Source organism: Acipenser ruthenus, chromosome 1 (assembly GCF_902713425.1).
Source record: "Acipenser ruthenus chromosome 1, fAciRut3.2 maternal haplotype, whole genome shotgun sequence".
In the NCBI taxonomy this organism is placed as follows: Eukaryota; Metazoa; Chordata; class Actinopteri; order Acipenseriformes; family Acipenseridae; genus Acipenser; species Acipenser ruthenus.
This window is the reverse complement of record NC_081189.1, coordinates 55,953,011-55,974,770: the sequence shown is the minus strand read 5'-3', so window position 1 is coordinate 55,974,770 and position 21,760 is coordinate 55,953,011. Positions and strand designations below refer to the sequence as shown.

Genomic DNA, 21,760 nt, shown 5'->3' with positions numbered 1-21,760 from the left:
ATGGAGCGGGGTAACCAGTGGTGTACCACAGCGATTAGTATTAGGTCATCTGCTATTCCTTATCTCCATTAATGATTTAGATTCTGATATAGTAAGCAAACTTGTTAAATTTGCAGACAACACAAAAATAGGAGGAGTGGCAAACACTGTTTCAGCAGCAAAGGTCATTCAAAATGATCTAGACAGCATTCAGAACTGGGCAGATACATGGCAAATTACATTTAATAGAGAAAAGTGTAAAGTACTGCACGCTGGCAATAAAAATGTGCATTATAAATATCATATGGGAGATACTGAAATTGAAGAAGGAATCTATGAAAAAGACCTAGGAGTTTATGTTGACCCCGAAATGTCTTCATCTAGACAATGTGGGGAAGCTATAAAAAAAGGCCAACAAGATGCTCTGATATATTGTGAGGTGTGTTGAATTTAAATCAAGGGAAGTAATGTTAAAATTTTACAATGCATTAATATAACCTCACCTAGAATATTGTGTTCAGTTCTGGTCACCTCGTTACAAAAAGGATATTGCTGCTCTAGAAAGAGTGCAAAGAAGAGCAACCAGAATTATCCCGGGTTTAAAAGGCATGTTGTATGCAGACAGGCTAAAAGAACTGAATCTATTCAGTCTTGAACAAAGAAGACTACGCGGTGATCTGATTCAAGCATTCAAAATCCTAAATGTTAGCCTTTAGGCGTAATTCGGGGGATGCCGTAGAAAGAGTTTTCACTGCATTTTTCCCTGTTTACCTCATTTCTATGCCGTCCACTCTAGCTTTCCTCAGCCTGGTCAGGGCAGCTCCGTCCATCAATCTCCCCCTTTTTCGTATATTAACCTCACTGCTTCCTCTCTTTGTTTGTGTGGAGACTCCCAGACTGCATGCTTACCTGGTTACCGTTTCAAAGCAAAAAAAAAAAAAAAAAAAAAAAAAAAAGGGATAGCGATTGTTCGTTTAAAACTTTAGTAGCTTCAAGTTTTAACATTTTGTTTCCGAGACTTCTAGCATTAAGATAAATACATTTAATAGTTGTCTTGCCTGAGTTGCCCTTGTTTAGATGTAGTCTCCCTTCTGTTTTTTTTGTTTTCTCCCCACTTCCTGTCTAGTTTAAATGCTTCTGGACCTCCTCAAGGATCCTTTCTCCGAGTAGATTGGTTCCCTTTCTGTTTAAGTGCAATCTGTCCCACCTATATAGATAGTCTTTGTTGTAGAATGTGCTCCAATGTTCAAGACTTCAACAATAGTTAAAGTCCAATATTGAAATATGACCAAGACAAGATTGAATAAAAGGCTCAAGCTGTTTATTCTGAACATAAAACACAATAAAAGGCAAAACTTACACCGTCAACAGCCAGGTTACTGACACAATTGATAGGGGCAATTCCCACAACCTCACATGCCTGCAGAGGGAGAGAGAGAGAGAAGAGGAGGAGGTCAGCAAACCTGGCACTCTTGTCCTTGAGATGAAAGAGGAGCACAGCAAGCTACAGACAACCTCACAGTCTCCCTCTTTAAGATCACAAATGCAGAGATAGAAGGGCATATTGGGGAAATTAAAGAAATTCTGCTTCAAATAAAAGCTGGTGAATTTTAAGCTTTGCCGCACACTTTTTTCGTAAGGCAGCCTTTTGAGAACATTTCATCCTCATCTGTGGACTGTGGTTGAGGGTAGTGATTGTCTTTCAGGACAGATAAGAGATTCCTCAAAGCTGTCAAGGCCAGTCAATTTTCTTCTCCTCTTCTGTCTTGGCACCTGTGAGCTTGAAGAGGGATAATGTGAAACGGTCTCTTGCTCGCTGTGCTTCTCTTCCATGTCATGGATGAGAGTGCCAGGGTTGCTGTCATCCTCCTCCTCTCTCTCTTCATCCTGTTCCTCTGCAGGCATGTTGCTGGTTGTGGGCCTTGCCTGGATAAATGGTGTCAGGAAAGACGTCATCTGGCTGTATTTCCAGCACCGCTGACTGCCACCTACAGTACACTTTTCTCTCATTCAATCTTTTTTTCTTTTATAAACCTGTTCCTCAGATTCTTCCATTTTTGCGACACTCCTCTTCTGAAAAAAAAATGAAAGGAACATTTTAATCAGGATAATAATAAACATCCCTGAAGACACCACTCTCCCTGGAGTTGTTCACCTGGGACCGGTACCATATGTAATTGTGGGACATGTAAGGCCTTTCCAATGCGGAAAAATCTAATGAGGCCTTTAACCTGGAAGAAACCTGCCAAATGACAAGCGCATTTTTAACTACCACCTCTCTCGTGCTAGAAGAGTAGTTGAAAATGCGTTTGGCATTTTAGCAGCACAGTGGCACATTTACAGGCGTGTTATTGGTGTGAGCCACAATAATGCAGAGATCATTGTTAAAGCAACGTGTGTCCTGCACAATTTAATGAAAAGACAACATGGGGAGTCTGTTCTGCAAAGCTCCTCTACCACCGCTGAACAACCAACAATGCAGGACATCTCCCGAGTGAGCAGCAACAACGCCACAAGGGAAGTGCTTGAAGTGCAAGAGGCTTTTAAAACATACTTCAATTCTGCTCCAGGTGAAGTGGCTTGGGAGCACAGCATTGTTTAAATACAGTAAATAAATAAATACAGTGGGTCTTTAAGTTTACTATCCAATTTTTTACATTTTTACTTATGGGTCATTCCCTGTCAATACATCATTGTCACCCATACGTCTCAGATTTGGATGAAAATCTGTACAAAGTTAGTAAAACGTTTTTACAAAATCTGAAATCTGAACACTCAACTAATAGTTTCTTTGATATGACTGTTTATGACTGGTTGCATTGACACGGAATGACAGATAAGTAAAAAAAAAACAAAAAAACTGGACAGTAAACTTAAAACACCCTGCTGAATACTGTACTGTCTGTTTTGTTTGCCTGCTGTATTTTCATTTGTTTGGTATGTTTGAAAATGTAAATCATTGGGTAGGTTTCATTAGATTTTTCCAGAGATGTTTAGCTTCCTGTTCTGAAGTGAGTTTGCCAGCAGTGTACTCCATATTCCCTTGTAATTGCTTCCCAATCCCCCAATATGGCCTTGCATACTGTACTTTATTAAAACTGTGCCAGCTACTGTCAAAATCTCTTGTCGCCAAAAACTTTATATGCGGTACAATAAAATGAATTTCTTCCAAATTAATTAATTTAGAATTATAATAATCCCATGGTTTCCCCAAGTTAAAAATACAATGTACATTTTTATTAATTTTATTAAAAACTGTTAAAATATAACACATGTACACCAAATAAAACGTTTTGCTTTATCTTTTAAAAGTCTGTCTGCAGTTAATTTATCAAAAAAAATGCTTACGTTATAGTAGCATGTGCATAATTAGCACAAAAAATATATATTATCTCACTTAAGTAATTACGTATATTTAATATTCACTCGGTAATCCCATTTGTACACCCACAGACCTCCATGCTGCAGTTTTTTTATTAATATCTCGGTAACTATTAATTGTTGTATACAACGCCGGGAAATGTGAAATTAACACTTTGCGGTCCTATGTTGGACCTGGTCCGACATTGCAATTTTCCATTTCCGGTCCAATGTCGGACCCTGTCCGACATCAAAAAGACGCAAAAAACAGGTCTCTCGTCGTTTTTTCTCCGGAAAAAGCTGAGAAAACCATTCAATGGATGAGTGAGATCAATAGGAGCAGACAGAAGCCGAAAAAAGGGGCGTATCTCATGAATACAGATAACTCCGGCATCACATAGATAACACGAACATAAACAAAACAAGATAGCTGCTTCTGCATCCAGCACTCAAAGAATATCACAGACATTTGCAGAGCTTTTTTTTTTTAGATGTTATAGTAATAAAATAATGACTTGGATCGCATTATGGAGTTTGGTGATAAAACGAGTGATCAGGAGATGATTTATCGGTATGCACTACTATCAAAATGAATGTTAAAAAAAAAACCGCGAACGACGGGTGGGGTGGGGCTGGAGATGCAGTACTGAGTGTCCTGTTGATATGCAGTGCCTTTTAAACCTGTTTTACTGTGAAAAAAAAACACTTTTAAACAGCGCATCTAAAATAAACTGCGTGTGTGAAAATAAATTGGACCCGACGCGCCTGAGATGCGCTGAATAAATGGACCGCAAAGGGTTAAAGCCAACAGCTTTTCCTCCATTTTATTTTTTTATTTCTTCCTCGCAAAGGAACCTCCTACTTTTCCCTGATTGGCTGTTGGTAGGTTACGTCACGACATGGCGCGGCAAAAGTTGAAAATATTTTATCTCTTGCGTGCCGCCTCCCTCTGCCACTGCATGTAACCGCCTTCATTGAAAACCATTGCTTTTGCCGCACGGCAGTGCTGCACCGCGTCCGGTATGAAAGCCCCTTTAGAGCGTATGCTTGCGGTGTATATGCTTCCATAAGCCACTCCACCCATCTCTGCCCAAAACCGGCTGCAGCAAGCTCCTCCAACACTGCATGCTTTTCTCGACAGTTTCCTTCTACAGCTAATCGTGCTCCTTCCTCCCCTCTCCGACCTATTCATGCTTCAGCCCCTCCTCATCCACCTCTACAGACAAGCTCGGATGGCCCATCAAATTTTCTGGCAACCGACAAATATGCAACAACTTCAACGAATTCTTCTGTAATAACGTAAATTTTTGTTTTCTGCATACTTCTGTGGAGACGCTCACGCCAAGTCTATCTGCCCTCTCAAACGAAAGAAATGACAATCAACCCTAACCGTGTCATCTCCCGTCAACATTCCAGCACTCGCAGACGCCCTCAGTCTTCATCCCGACCGTATATTTGTCAACTATCGAACACGGTTTTTCTACTGGATTATCATGTTTCTTTCATGCTTCTTTCACCTGCAGCAATCTTCGTTCTGCTACTTTGGACCCTCAAGCCATCTCATCTGTAATTAAGGCCGAGCTGGTTTCATGTCTGGCTCCTTCGCAGCTCCTCCTTTTCCACTCTTTAGGATAAACCCCATTGGCATCGCTACTCGAAAAATTTCAGGGAAAAAACGTCTTATAATTGATTTTTCAGCTCCCCGAGGCGTCCCCACTAACAGCATTATCAAACTCATCCCAGCTGACCAATTCTTGCTTCATTACATTACACTCTGCGATGCAATTAAATTCATCAAAATCGGCAGGCCAAGGAGCTTGGCTCTCAAAAGCCGACGTTACTGACGCATTCAAAGTCATGCCAACCCACCCATCACACCGTTGCCTGTTTGGTATTTACTGGCAAGGTTCCTATTTTTTCGCAACCCAGTTAACTTTTGGCTGTCGTAGCAGTCCGAAAATCTTCGATTCTCTATCCCAGGCCCTCTGCTGGATTCTCCTAAACTCATATCAAGTTCCATTTCTTCTCCATCTCCTCGACAACTTCCTGCTCGTATCTCCTCCATCTCATCCTCCTGCCCAGAGAATCAACCGCCTCAGATCTCTCTTCACCACCCTCGGGGTCCCTCTCTCTTCAGAAAAGATCATCGGCCCCACCACCAGCCTCGAATTCTTAGGTAACTCTTGATACCATCAAGTTCAAAGCACGCCTTCCTCCCTCAAAGCTTGATCGTATTCGCCAACTGATCCTCATTCCAAGTCTCAAAATCAATATCAAAAGTATTGAACAACGACTGTAGGGGTTTATCATAAGCCCTTGTATGAAAGTACTAGGCATACAGTGGTCAGTTCAGTTATTTTCATTTAAAATTTAAGATAGAATGAACATGTTCAATATAATAGCCTTATTTAACTGTGCCATTCTTGGGCCAAGCCTGGAAAGAACACATTTTCAATAATTATAAATATAGTCATTGTATACTGTTATATATATTACCTATATGCAGCACATATCTGTATATTTACATACATATATTCCTAATGTAAAAAAAAAGCAAACCAGGAACATATACTGTATGTTTAAAAATATGATGTAACTTGATTTGTGTGCCATAAATATATTCTACACATTTATTTTCAAAAATGTGAGTTATTGCACTTATTCCAAATAAAAACAATGAAAATAAGAACATTACCATATTTTTCAGTATTTTTATCTTACACACCACATTTTTTTAACTCGTGTAAAATCACATCTGCTTATCTAAAAAGCATATATCAAATACATACAGGTTACATAAGATACAAGATACCTTAGTTACACAAGACACCATTAAAGCTACCTTAACACCAACATAATTTAATTAACATTACTAAAAATCAATCCTCAATAACTGTTGAGATTTTCTATCAGTTGCTCCAATTCTTTGGGGCATATTTTCAACCTGTTTACACAATTTTTGTTCCTGGGTAGTAAGTGTTATTTCCTAATTGCTTATGCCTCAAAAGTATAGAAAATGGCTATTATTCCCCACAAACTTTGCTTTTGTGACCAGGACATTGATATTTTGAAATTTACCTATTTCCAATGAGAAAACGGGCGAATTTGTGTCTTTGCGTTCACATAAAGGCAGAAAAAAACAACATATGAATCCAAATTAACATGTGTTTATACTAAAGTAATACAAAAATGACTACAAAAGATTTAGAAGTGAGTAGTTTTTCGAGATTTACGATTATACTGCAAATCACTTTCACGAATCAGCCCCCAAATGTAGTCTCCCATCATGTTCTTGTTATACTGTCCTTGGTAGCGGCGTTCAAAGTCCAGTATATCCTGGTGGAAGCGCTCGCCTTGCTCCTCCGAGTACGCTCCCATGTTCTCCTTGAATTTATCAAGATGAGCATCAAGGATATGGACTTTGAGGGACATCCTACAGCCCATTGTGCCGTAGTTCTTCACCAGAGTCTCAACCAGCTCCACATAGTTTTCGGCCTTGTGATTGCCCAGGAAGCCCCGAACCACTGCGACAAAGCTGTTCCAAGCCGCTTTCTCCTTACTAGTGAGCTTCTTGGGGAATTCATTGCACTCCAGGATCTTCTTTATCTGTGGTCCGACGAAGACACCGGCTTTGACCTTTGCCCCTTTGCCTCAGACAGTTTAGGGAAGAAGTCTTGAAGGTACTTGAAGGCTACCGACTCCTTATCTAGAGCTCTGACAAATTGTTTCATAAGGCCCAATTTGATGTGCAGTGGTGGCATCAGCACCTTCCGGGGGTCCACCAGTGGCTCCCACTTGACGTTGTTCCTCCCCACAGAGAACTCGGTCCACTGTGGCCAGTCCTGCCTGTGGCAGTGCGCCTTGGTGTCCCTGCTGTCCCAAAGGCAAAGATAGCAGGGAAACTTGGTAAAACCGCCTTGGAGACCCATCAGGAATGCCACCATTAGGCAGCTGGAAGTAAACTGAACTGGTGGGCTTAAGGCCTCTGTATTTATACTACTATTTATATTACTGGAAAGTTCTAGAAAGTTCTAGAAGTTACTCCAAGTTTACTCAGCACTGAATCTATCTGGAATGTTCTGGAAAATAGGTAAATTTCAAAATATCACTGTCCTGGTCACAAAAGCAAAGTTTGTGGGGAATAATAGCCATTTTCTATACTTTTGAGGCATAAGCAATTAGGAAATAACACTTACTACCCAGGAACCAAAAAAAAAAAAAAAAATTGTTACACGGTGTAATGAGTCAGAGACAAAGCATTGGCTCCTGTCTTCATAGTGTTAGGCTAATACTTCGATGCTGATGAAGGAAACTCCCTTAAACATTTAAGCTTCATCAGTAGTTTAAATTTAAAGTCTTTCCATCTGTGGTGCTGTACCAACAGGACACAATATAACACAGTGGTGTCCACAATGCATATGGTGACAAAAAATGAAAAAAAAACAAAAAAAAAAAAAACCTGTATACCATTTTGTCTTGGAACAAGACATCATTATGGAAATAAAATGTGAATGTTTTTTTTTTTTTTTTTTTTTACAGTGGAAGAATTGTAGTGACCATTCTGATCTCTGAGGCTTACAATCTGTTAAACTGGACTGGGCTTCAATGAAGCACATTTTTATTTGCTTTAGATGAATACCTTATGCCACCACAAAACTTTGCTCCTACATGCTTATGGCTGGAGGCAACAGGGAACATGAGTGTGACATGTAGTGTTACCTGTGTTAGGAACTTGCTATTGGCTGAATGAAAAACAGCAATAACCTGTAAGGTTGTTGCCAGATAAGATGAAATGCAGCTTCATTGGTTTCTTTTCATCAGATGACATTTTGTGACGGAATCTGCTTCAAAGCTATATAATTTCAGGCAAGTCATACTTCTAATTCAAAGGATTCCAACTCTGATGGTGGGAAAAGAAAAAGCTGGTTTAATTCATCTCCTGTTTTTTAAAAAAAGTAAAAGCAACATAATGGTCACTTATGGGGAAAGGTTTTTGTTACTGGGTGGTAAGTTATTGTCTTCGTTTTTAATTAATGTTTTTATTATTATTATTATTATTATTATTATTATTATTATTATTATTATTATTATTATTATATGATAATATGAAGGGGCTAATCAAAAATGATTGAGGATATGATATTTGTATTGGCATACACTGTTAAACATATGTACAGTATATTTAATTTTATTCGGAACATTGTTGTTAATATATAGGGCTCTATTCCTTCCAATGTTATTGCATTTTTTAAACATAAAGTCTGAAAGACACATTTATAAATAGTGGCTCGAGAAATACTGCATGTTGTGTCTTGGCAAGATTTTGACAATTGTTCCCACTTTGCTATAGTACAAAGCATTTCAACAAGGAGTTGCTTAATTGTGATTTTGTCATTTCAGAGGTTGTTTTAAAAATGGAACTGTATGTTCACATCTTTTTACAAAAAGATAAATACAATGCAATCCTCCAAGTTACAAAACTAGAAATAAGTTAAGGGTTTAGATATTAGTTATGATAAAAAAAAAAACTTTTAGAAATCACTAGAGGGCTTTGTGACGACATTTAAATAATTGCCACTGCCAAGCCAGTGCTGCTTGACTTGGCTTGAGATAAGTGAACGCACAATAATCATTCTTAGAATTACAGTCATTCCTTCTTGCAGGTGACGTCCAATCCCTTTGTTTGTGCACATAATGGCTTGTATTCTTAATACCTGCATTTTGTGCACACTCCCTTTTGCACCTGACTGAACAGACATTTGAAAACAATAAAAGTCTGAGCCTGAAGTTTCCTGATTAAGTCAGGCCAACATACATCGCTTGAAAAATACTATTTTTATTTTTTTTTTTACTAATTTTATATTTTGGACAAGAAAAAAAAAAAGAGATTCTGCATTAAAAACTGTTGGGAGCTGTGAAATATCTAAATGCTATGTTACATTTACCAGATCAACACATTCATTTTTGAAAAATAAAAAAATAAAATAAAAACAGCTGTGATGTATCACTGAAAAACCCTCTAAAACAGCTTGGTTAGTTTATTTCTAGTTGGAGCCCTGAAGGAAAGGTTAAGTAAATCTAGACCAGAGACCCTTGAACATAGTATGACATTAAAAAATGTTATGGTCAGTGGGCCTGATTTGTTTACATTGGTGTATTATCAATCAACTCAGGTGAATTGTTTAAAATCTGTGCCCAATTTGTTTTATTAGACAAAAAGCTAAATGTGGTAACTTGAGAAAAGGTACACCTGGAATCACATCATTCCTTATCAGCAGGGGGGAATAATTGCATCCTGTAGAGAGACCAATAGAAGGATGCTTGTGTGAGCAGGCATGCCCTGTGGTTAGTTCATACCTCAAGAGAATTGTGAGTCATACTCTACCTAACTTCAAGTTACTTTCAATATTTTACTGTAACAATTGAAGGTACTGGATACAATCTTTAAATGTGTTCAATATAAAGGTAGTAAGTTGTGAGCTTAAGAAAATACTTCTGCAGCAATAGTGTATTTGAAAGCCAAGCATGCTCTTTTTCTTTGTTTTCAATCGTTAATACTTTTCATTTCAGTAGGTTTCTAACCATGCATGTCAGTAAACCATACAGTAGGTACTGTAAGTAGTGTAGGGAGAAAATTGTGGTATTCCCTTATTGTAGTTGCCACAATTAACCAGTGATTATTGTACACAGTAATAATGCTAATACAGATGGAATACGTTGTGATTCAAAGCTTCTTCTGTCTTTTAGCAGTCATGGCATTTACAATAATGGTGGCATGCTCATCCTCAACAACGGTGACTGAGTACTCTCCTGAAAACACTGACACACTTAAAGGATTCGAAGAGTATAATGACACAACAGGTATGTTACAGCTACTAGAAACCATCATTTTCTGTTTTCAATGCATATTAGCTTTATCGTGGCCATATGAGGGTAATAAACACAGGGGAAAAAAGATAAGACTGGATTTAAATACAGATTCATTCATTTTGGGAACATAAAGAGTGTATGTGATTTCTACTACATTAACAACCCAATTCATGGAATTTGACAAGGTACTGTTTGCAAAAAAGGATATGTAATGAGTATATTGGTATATTGGCTGATTACATTATGCAACGCATGTAGTGTATGTACTGGAATGATGTACATGTAGATGGAGGTAACTGTTTTGCACATCTTGTAAGGTGTCTTTGGAGAAATTACGATCAATTGCTATTTAGCTTCAGAATCACACATTAAACTAAAGGCTACTACAGAGGCTGTTGAACAGAACGTAAAATAAACAGCTTTCAGAAAAAAAACTGGAAAGTCAGCGCAGACAAAAAATATTCCTGTCGGTTGTAGCCAAGTTAAATCGGTACTACAGGTACGATCTAGCATAGCAACCTCGCTTCAAACAACCTGCTTACTTTGTAAACGCAGTTAGAATTTTAGACCCAAATAGGCACATTTTCTTTGTTTTGACTCGGTACTAATAAAATAAATTATTGGATGGGACAAATAACATGACAACGAACGTGCTGGGGGATGTTGCATGCTTGCCTTTAACAAATTACAGCACTCTGTTTTAGTAAGGAAGCAAGTACCACTATTTTTAGGCTTTTATACTGCTCTGAAATATTGTCTACTTAGGTTTATTTAATGTTTAAACAGGTCCGCGAAATCCTAATTTTATTCCATAACCTACCCGCGAAGAATACATAAATTTACAGCGATTTAAGTAGACCCCTGTTAATGAATAATCAAAAACTAAAACCTAATTATTACCCTAAATGTATAATTATGTACCAAGTCTTGCAATAACCACATGGTGATTGATAAGGAAAATGAGGAAAATGCAAATATGTTCAATTCAATAACTTCAAAACAGGCCATTAAACCAGTGGTTAAAGATATTTCATTGTTTTCAAATATTTACCCACTGAAATAAAATATTCAAATATTTCAATTAATTGATCAAATATAAAATAGAGCAGTTTCCAAAAGATAATTGAGTGGTTAACAAGGACAATGCTTAACCTGCTTACAATGCAGGATAATAATTAGACCTAATGTATGTTACAGTTGCATATTTATGAAGAGTTTAAAGTATTTTAATGTATTTCAACTACTTTACTAATATTTAAATATTTTAAAATAATAATTGCTTTCTGCGATATGTATTTGATTATTTTCAAATAATATTTACTTTTCACAATCCATATTTCTAACTATATCCCAGGTCTGGTAATCAGACATAGTCAAGTAATCATCTAATTAATCTATATATATATATATATATAGATATATTCGAGAAAAAAAAGGCTTAATAGCACAGTAGTGACGTCATAATGTCATAATTCCTCTAGAGGAAAATATACTTGAACTTTGACCCATTCGATTCCTCAAGACCATTTTCAATTCAAACACAAAATGTCTCGTTTTCAATCACTCGACAACACCCACAATACAGAAATGTTCATTAATAATCAACAAAATGAGAAATATGTTAAATAAATAAATAAATAAATAAATAAATAAATAAATAAATAAAAAGTGATGTAAAGCTGGTGTATTCGTATCTCAGAGAAACTGGAGAGGAACAGGACATTATTTAAATTAAAATAATAAAAATATTTTTTGCTGTTTATTATCTACCCAGTTTAATGCACCATTCCTATATTGTTGAAAAGAAAATTATATTTAAGATTCTTTAATATTTACTTAATTTATGTTATTATTATTTATTAAATTGACTTGCAATTTGAACCTTAACATCTGTTTATTGTCTTTTTTTATTAAAGATAATAATATCCATGTAATAATAAATGGGCTTCATTGAGTAAAAGGAAAATCATTTTCTTAGTTTGTATTTTTTTACATTTCACAATTTGAACAAAATAATTTACTCAAACACTGAAAAAACATTTCATTTCGGTCATTCCAAATTTGGTCATGTTTAAATCGCAAAATGGTGCGGTAAATGTCAGAAATCGCTGATTGAATGTAATATATATATATATATATATATATATATATATATATATATATATATATATATATACACACACACACACACACACAGTTGTAGTCAAAAGTTTACATACCCCAATGGAAATTTATAATTTCTAGAAATGTATCGAAAACAAAGAATTTGAGGAAAGATCTTTTACAAAAGTTTTGCTTTTGTGGATGAGGAAAAAAAGTTACAAGAAATAGATGTCTACAATAATTTATTTCAGTATTTTTTTGCAAAACTCCAAAAATGCTAATTCAGAATTATCCATACCCTTTGATGCTATGATAGTATTGTCTACAAGGTGCTAGAAATTTCAATATGATAATGCAGAACCTAATTCTAGAAAAGTCTGGAAAATGTTGGATTGTAGGTGAACATTCTTAGAGAGTATAAAAGGGTTAGGCATATGATGATTGTTGTCGTTACCAATAAGTCAATATGGGAAAAAGTAAAGAGCCAACTGAAGACCTTAGGCAGAAAATTATTTATAGTCATAAAGCTGGAGAAGAATACAAGATTTCCAAGCATTTGAGTATAATAATAATCATTTAATAATGTATTGAATTTATAAAGCGCCATTCATAAGATCTCAAGGCGCTGTACAACAGTAACAACACAGACAACAGACCCAGCAAAACAAAAATAAAATCAACACCAATACAATAAAAAAAAATTAAAAGCATTAGTATAAAAGTATGTCTTCAGGAGAGACTTATAAACATCAAGCAAAGGGGCCTGCCTTACAATGAGTGGCAGTGAGTTCCATAGGCACGGGGCATAACAAGAGAAAGCCTGGTCACCTATCGACCGCAGCCTAGTTTTAGGAACAACTAAAATATTTTGATCAGCTGATCGCAGTGCATGAGAGGGGGCATAAACGTGTAGGAGGTCTTTAAGAGCCGAATCATTAAGTGTCCTGTAGGTAAGAAGTAAAATCTTGAAATCGACCCCGAACCTCACTGGCAGCCAATGGAGGGAGGCCAGGACTGGGGTTATATGCTCAGATCCAGCAGTTCTAGTTAAAACCCGAGCTGCTGAATTCTGTACCAGCTGGAGTCTCTGAAGGACCCTGCCAGACACCCCAGCCAACAGACCATTACAATAATCAATGCGTGTGAAAAGAAAAGCGTGAACCAGCTTCTCTGCATCTGAGATGGACAGAGAAGGTCTTAAACGTGCAATATTGTGCAAATGAAAGTGACATTTTCGTGATGTTTTTAACATGAGACTCAAAAGACAATGCAGAGTCAAAAATTACACCTAGATTTTTTGCTGTAGCGTAGCATTTACTTTCCACACCATCATTAATAAACTGACACTATTGGCTTTGCAAAGCTGTTTTGAGGAGCCAGTTAACATCACCTTAGTTTTATCACGATTTAGCTGCAAGAAATTTTGTTGCATCCATATTTTAATTTCCGACAAGCAGTCATGTAGAAGAGAAACATCCAGTCCTGCCCCAGGTTTAGCCTGCAGATATAACTGTGTGTCATCAGCATAACAATGAAAATTTATTCCATGACAACGAATTATCTGACCAAGGGGTAAAATGTCAATACTGAAAAGGAAAGGTCCCAAAACAAAACCCTGAGGGACACCAGCTAACACATGTATTTTTTCAGATGTAAAACTCCCCATTTCCACAAACTCTTCTCTGTCAGATAAATAGGATCTAAACCACTGAAGAACCGTACCAGAGGTACCTACTGCTAACATAATTCTCAAGGTGACTCAGCAATACCTTATGGTCAACCGTGTCAAATGCTGCACTCAAATCCAAAAGGACGAGAATATTAATTAGACCTGAATTCACCACCATCAGAAGGTCATTAACAACCTTAACCAGAGCTGTCACTGTACTGTGTTTAGGTCTGAAGCCTGACTGAAATAATTCATACAGGTCATTGGATGCAAGATAGTTTTGGAGTTGATGTGCCAACACTTGCTCAAGGATTTTTGACAATAAAGGTAAATTAGAGATTGGCCTGTAATTATTAGGCACATCTGCATCCAAATTTGTTTTTTTTAACAAGGGTGTAACAGCAGCAATTTTAAAAGAATTTGGAAATGCTCCAGTTCTAAGTGAATCATTGAGAATACTCATTACAAATGGACAGAGAGCTGGGAAACTGGATTTAAACAGAGCAGTTGGAATTGGGTCAAGGGAACAGGTAGAAGATTTAGATTTAGTAACTAACAGATTTATATTAAAATGAGAGACCTCAACAAAGTCAGAGAAGGTATCCCAATTTCAACTATTGTTTCTGTTTCTGTAAGTACAAGACACATGATACTGTCAAAGTGCTCCCTCGGTCAGAAGAAAGAAGGTTCTTTCACTAAGAACAAGTAGAAGAATTGTGAGGAAGGTTTATAAATCCAAGATTGACTGCCAAATATATTCACAGTGAATTGGCTGCAAGTGGGACTGGGGTTTCCATTTCAACCTTAGTATTGCATGGTGAAGGTCTCAATGGTCGCAGGCCAAAGAAAAAGCCACAAGGACAATCGCTTAAAGTTTGCAAAACGGCATTTGAATGATGGATATGAGTTCTGGTCAAAGGTTTTGTGGAGAGATGAAACAAAAATCGAGATATTTGGTCACACTGGTAGTCGTTACATTTGGAGAAAGTCTGGTGAGGCGTACAAAGAAAAGAACACCATACCTACTGTCAAGCATGGAGGTGGGAATATCCTTCTATGGGGCTGTTTTTCCTGTAATGGCACATGATGAGTCGATAGCATACCAAAAGATACTGGCCAGTCATCTGGAACTCTCCGCTACAAAACTTAAGTTTAAAGCGCAACTGGACGTTCTAACACAACAATGATCCAAAGCACACATCAAAATCTACTTCAGAATGGTTAAAGAAGAATAAAATCAAGGTTCTGGAATTGCCTAGTCAAAGTCCCAATCTAAATCCAATTGAGAATCTTTGGTATGAGTTGAAGAAGGCTGTGCACAAGAGAAGTCCTCAGAATTTGAATGAACTGGAACAATTGTGCGTTGAAGAATGGTCAGAAATTACTAGAGAATCATGCCAAAAGCTCATTGAAAAATATCCCAGTTGTTTAAAAGAGATTATTATTGCTAAAGGTGCCTCAACTAGCTAAAGGCCAACAAGATGCTCGGATATATAGTGAAACGTGTTGAATTTAAATCAAGGGAAGTAAGACCTTTTTTAGAATATTGTGTTCAGTTCTGGTCACCTCGTTACAAAAAGGATATTGCTGCTCTAGAAAGAGTGCAAAGAAGAGCGACCAGAATTATTCCAGGTTTAAAAAGGCATGTCATATGCAGACAGGCTTAAAGAATTGAATCTATTCAGTCTTGAACAAAGAAGACTACGCAGTGATCTGAGTCAAGCATTCAAAATTCTAAAAGGTATTGACAATGCTGACCCAAAGGACTTTTTCGATCTGAAAAAAGAAACAAGGACCTTTTAGAACAGGAAATAGGAGGCACTTTTTACACAGAGAATTGTGAGGGTCTGTAACCAACTCCCGAGTAATGTTGTTGAAGCTGACGCCCTGGGGTCCTTCAAGAAGCGGCTTGGTGAGATTCTGGGATCAATAAGCTAACAACCAAACAAGCAAGATCCAGTTGGAATTCTGTTAATTCTATTAATTAATTAGTTGGAATTCTATTAAGCCAATATTAAACTACATATTTATTTAAAAAATAATTTTATGTATATTATGTTATGTAAACATGTTATTGCATAATCACATAATGTCCAACACGTTATCATATATATGGGGCTCCCGAGTGGCGCATCCAGTAAAGGCGCTTCAGATGGAGTGCAGTATGCGCCCTATAGCCTGGAGATCGCAGGTACGAATCCAGGCTATGTCACTGCCGACCATGACCGGGCATTCCTAGGGGGCAGCACACAATTGGCCGAGCGCCACCCGGGTAGGGAGAGCTTAGGTGGGCAGGGGGATCCACAGTTCACTGTGCACCAGCGATATTATTCTGTATAGCTGCCTTATGCTCCGCTATACAGAGTTCCTTTTAGTTTGGCCTACATAAATCAGGCCACAAGGACACTTAAGCATGTATGCCACATGGGTTGTGTTACAATTGATAAAACTTTATTGCTCTTGCACCTTGGTTGAATAACCCTTGGTTCATTTGCCTGTCTGCCTAAGTACACCTGGCCATTGAGCGGATCGCTGGTTTGGGTATCACAATTCCACCATATTTTGATATCATACTTGGCAAGCTTGCTCTTGATGTACTGGCGGAATGGACAGCGGCCTCTAAATTGAACTGCTCATCAACAGTGATGTCTGTTCGAGGCACATAGAAAGGCTGGCTGCTACCTTGTCTGTTGCACGACGCTCTGCTCTTGTGTTTTTGTTTTCAAAATGAATGACGTGCAGTAAGGCCTTGAATCTTGTGAGGGTCATTGCTGCTCAAAATACTGCTCTCCCTGTTTTTGTGGACCACAGTTCTTCTAACGCGTCATGTGCAGAGTGGTATACGCCAGCCAACAGCAGAAGCCCTATAAATGCCTTTATTTCAGTCATGTCAAAAGGCTTCCAAGTCCTCCGGGTTTGTGGATGTTGATCATTCCACTCACTGTAGACTCTCGATTGGTCTCCCTGATGATGACACTTCATCTGTCAAGTAAAGGTCAAAGGCAGCTCTAATACTATCCGCTCCTACACCAAGTGGATTTCTGATTATGCCCTGTGGACCTTGGCGATGTACGATCATTCTCCATATTTTGCCACTTTAGCAACCATTTGTCCCTCCCCAGCATTCCAGTCAGTTTGGCCTTCAGCATCATTATCTTGTCTTAAGTTCTTGCTCCTGCACATCTTCTCACCCTCTTCCTCTTCCTCGTCATCTTCCTCTACCTCTTCCTCGCCCTCTACCTCTGCCTTTACCCCTGTCTTTAGCATGTATACTTCTGTCTTGTTCAAGGTCTTCATGTTCTGATTCTGGATCATCATCTTCATAACTGTCCATCACTCTTTAAGTCGTCATTGCCCCTTCCATGACCCCCTGCCTGTTCTTCACGTTGTTCAGCTTCGCGATCATTGCCCTGCCCCCTAACATGATCCACTACACTTCCAGCCCTCTGGTCTCTGATTGGAACAGTTTTCTCTGCCTGAATCCGACTGTTCAGAGAGGTGATACTCCTCTTCAGATGTTGTTTCCCTGCCATCCAAGTAGTCATCATCACTTACTTTATACTTTCATCGCTAGATGATTCTGTGTCACTGGCTAAAATTAGTCTTTGTGTTTCTGCAGTGGTGTATCTGGTCATTATTTATCCAAAATGTATATGATTTTCAGTTTCTATCCTGAAAAACTAAGATATAATATCTGTTACTCACCAGCAACAGTTTTTGATATTCAAAAGATATGTACTGCAGGGCAAAAGACATGGCGTGTGCCATTTATTTTTAAATAACAAAATAAATAAAAGGTTTTTTAACAAAAAAACACTGCTCACAGAGCAAAATAAACATTCAAACAAAAACAAATCACAAACACAAAACAAACAAGTATTCCAGGTCAGGCTCGGCAAATTTCCTTCACTGTTCCTAGATTTAATTTATTTTAGTTTCGTTTCTGTCGTCTCCTCCGCTCTCGTTCCTCCTCTCGAACACCCACCCCTAGTGCAGAGAGCTGCAGGCTTATATACAGGTGACCATCTCCCGATTAGCAATAATTAAACAATGAATTAACTCGGGAGATGGTCATGTTCTGTACAAGGTTTTTAATGTGGATGGGGCTTCCCATCCACACTGCGAAACAATACAAAACAATAACAAAACACGTCTCTGTCGTCATATTTATAAATAAATAAACCATAATAATAATAATAATAATAATAATAATAATAATAATACAAATACAAAATAATATTGCACAGGGGCGGAGGGGTACCCCATTCTAAAAATAAATAATACATTTATGGTACGGCTTTGCCCTGCCCCCTTTTCATATGCAGGGCTCCTCGCCCTGCCACAGTCTCATATAGATGTTTTGGTTCAGAAGGCAATTCTCACTCTTGCGAGATAAAGACGCTCTTTGCATCCAGACAACCTTTACGAGAATTATCTAATATCAAGACAGCTAATTTGGATTCTAGCTTTAAACACAAAATAATTGCCTCATACAACCCACATCAATTTGTATGAATCACATACAATAAAATAGTTACTACAGTGTTCATTTACTCAAAGCATGAATTGAAAGCAATAATACTTATTACATTCTACCTCAAACAAAACATTAATTAACATTAATTACTTTGAGGTCAGCTTATTCTCAAGTTCATAAGAGGATAAAAACACTACGTGCTGAATACTTTTGCTGCCTCTTCCAGCTGGTCCGTATGTCATCCAAAACAGGCGCTCAAAGGCTCTCCTGCAGGCAAGGAAAGTCCAGGTTCCAGGGTCTGTTTTCCATGCATTGTGTCTTCACACCAGGGGATGAAAGAAATGTTTTTGCAAAAACAAGAGTCATTAACTATATAGGTATTCTACTGAAACAGCAAATCCCCCACTAAAATGTGCACTCTTTGTCCGAGTATATCTGAGATATTCCACCACAGATTCCGGCACTGCTAGCTTAATATGTTTCAGTTTCTGTCGACTTCAAATTATATGTCCAACTATCTTCCTCCAGTGATCAATCAAGGCAAGTTAGAGATTTGATTCCAAGTACTTTTAGGATTTTAGACGTCTTAAGCGGCAGATTCCCACACCAAGGCAAACACTGGGTTTGTTATCCCATATCAGAGTTTCTGAAAACGGTATCTCTGTTCAAGCCGATCGCAGGCTGAGGGTTTTCAGATTGTCAAAGTTGAGAGCCTTGTTCTGCGTGTCAGGGAGCCCCGATTGAAAGTCACACTCGTCCTTTTCTACTCCTCTCTTCACCCCGGTGATGGGATAGTTTGTTTATTTGGGGCTGTGCCCGAGTCCACGTGGAGTGTTTTTCCATTGGCTGTTCTCATTCCGAGACGGCTTGCAGTGTTCTCAATTGGTCCACTGTTTTGTCCCTGTTGGCTGTATTTATGAGGTGGACTGTTTTCTGTCCGAGGTGTCAAAACATTCAAAACCATCTGGTTTGTACCCTCTTGGAAGACACCCCTGGTGCCAAAGGATTTATTCAGCGATGGTGAAGATAAACCTCTTGTCCAGTATTTAGTTTAAAACTCTTTTTAAAAGCATTCTTTGTCAGTGGGGGAGTTTGTGAGAAGAAAACCAAGCAGACACAAAGAATGGCTTAGGAACCCCCCTCTGTATATTCCAATTCTGTTAATTTCATAAACAGAATGATATTATGACCCAACCTGACGCTACAAACTGGAGTAATAAAACAACATATAACTTACAACTGGAGTAGTACAAACAAACAAATAAATAAATAAATAAATAAAATAGCTGGAGTAATAAAACAACATATAACTAACAACTGGAGTAAATGAATGAATGAAAATGTGTATATGAACACTTTATTTTGCTTTTCCTTCCAGCCATCATTTGGTGTAATGTGCTGTTTATGCTATGCAAAATGGATAAAAAACCCAATGTGCACAGCTGTCTCCTAGCAAGTGAAGGCACCACTATATTCTGGACGCAGTAGTTTAACATGTCATCCGGGTATGTGAGATATCACTGGAAAGCCCCAAGCCTCTTCTTTCATGGTATATTGACTGTGTTCTTAGCTCTTCCATTTTTGAGTTACAGGCACTTGAATCACACCTACCGACTTGCTGCGCATCACAGCACTGGAGCACTGAATGAGGGCATGGTAGAAAGTATGCAGACGTGCATGCATGACATCAATGGAAAGTGCGAAGCCTGCGCATGTAAATGACGTTGAAACCGGAATGCTATCTGTTGAAGCGACCAAGTAATAGGCAACAAACGAAATTTAGGAGCTGACTCATGTCACATGACTCAAGCCTTTCAGTTTCGGTTAGCTGTAATTTCGCTTAGGAACGTGTGATGCATCATTTGAAAGCTCCAAATCTGTACTTTCAAACAAGCCTGAAGCCAGCTATTACAGGGCCTGCTGATAGACTATGCCTGGGGTCCTTACGGACCCAAAACCAAAAACAATTTGGAAAATTCAACCAGGCTACCTGGACTAGAATTATCCTTTGCATAGTCTAACAGGATGGGTGCCTGAAAACTGCCTAAAAGGAAACAAAAATCAAGTCACTAGATCCACATAATAACTGATACTAAAGCACCGTGGGGTCTGAATGGACCCCAGGTTACCTTATGAGGATTAAATGCATTAACCTATTGGTCGGTACAAAAAGATCTTTATTAAGGACAGTTACTTGAGTCTCAGTAACTTCATGTTTAGAGATGTTAAATACTGCTACTTCATGTTCTTTAATTATTGGTGTAATTGTTTTAGCTATTGATTTTGTACTGCAATTAGTTATTTCATCTGTGTATATGTTACACTCATAGTCAGGAGTCAGTCAGTGACTGACAAATAAAACCATTTTGTGATTTGAGCATTGACAAATTATCAAAGAACAAAATTAAAGGTTATTTCGGGGTTTGAGCAAATTATTTTGCTCAAATTGTGAAATGGAAAATATCAAACAAGCAAAGAACAGAAACACAAAAGAAGAGCTTCTTTGGTCTTCTGTCTGCTGGAGGATCATTTTTTATCAAACAAAGAAGTGCTTCTATGTGCGTAAGGGAGTTCAGTACAATTCTAAATGCCACAGCAGCAAGCCTTGCAAAAACAAATCCAGTGATTTGTATGTTAAAAAATAAAAACATTTGAGAAGGCTTTTTTTGTTGTCAAAAAGCAGTCTTCATCTTTATTCCACAGGTGTGCCACTGTCTGGTGCTGATTGAGTCTGCAAAACCTGTTTTCTAAAAAGTGGTAGTTCACCCCTTCCATGATTTATGAGAATGTTATAAACATTTAATGTGCATACTTATCTTCCTTTATTTGCTTAAAAAACAGTGATTAGACAAATGTGGATTGACATTTGATTTTGCAATTTAAATACTGTGTATACAGTAGTCTTATAATATGAATAAAACAATCTGAAACAAAAACAAATTGGAAATGTGAACAAACGCCAAGTTATCAAAAGTGCCCGGCCATTTAAAGTGGGGATATCAAAAATACAAGCCAAGTTTCAAGAAACCATTGGGGCAACCTTGCACAGCACAAAGCAAATAGGCACAACTGTAAAACCGATGGGGGCCAAGGTTGCCCCAATTGTTTCTATTAACTTGGCTTGTGTTTTTGATGCAAGTTTGATCCACTTTTATTGTGCCTGAAAAACACAAGCCAAGTTAGTAAAAGCAATTTTACAGAAATTGAACCCCAAAGATAACGGTCTGACATCACTGTTGTCTGACGTCATTGCTAGGCAGAGTGACTTGACTTGGTCGGGAGTTCAATGATACCGTTCCATT

The 21,760-nt window shown here is 37.9% G+C and overlaps 1 protein-coding gene across 2 annotated transcripts in view; it reads left to right on the top strand.

The window, feature by feature from the left end:
• Window positions 1-8,155: 8,155 nt before the first annotated feature.
• Window positions 8,156-21,760, top strand: part of LOC117420600 (epigen-like) — a 41,316-nt gene continuing 27,711 nt past the window's right edge. Inside the window, exons 1-2 of one of the 2 annotated variants that reach the window (XM_034034089.3) lie at window positions 8,156-8,345; window positions 10,090-10,200. In XM_034034089.3, coding sequence (XP_033889980.3) covers window positions 8,243-8,345; window positions 10,090-10,200 — 214 coding nt within the window. In that variant the 5' untranslated portion in view covers window positions 8,156-8,242. Of the gene's footprint in view, window positions 8,346-10,086; window positions 10,201-21,760 lie in introns of both variants that reach the window. The other variant, XM_034034088.3, reaches the window with a different exon arrangement.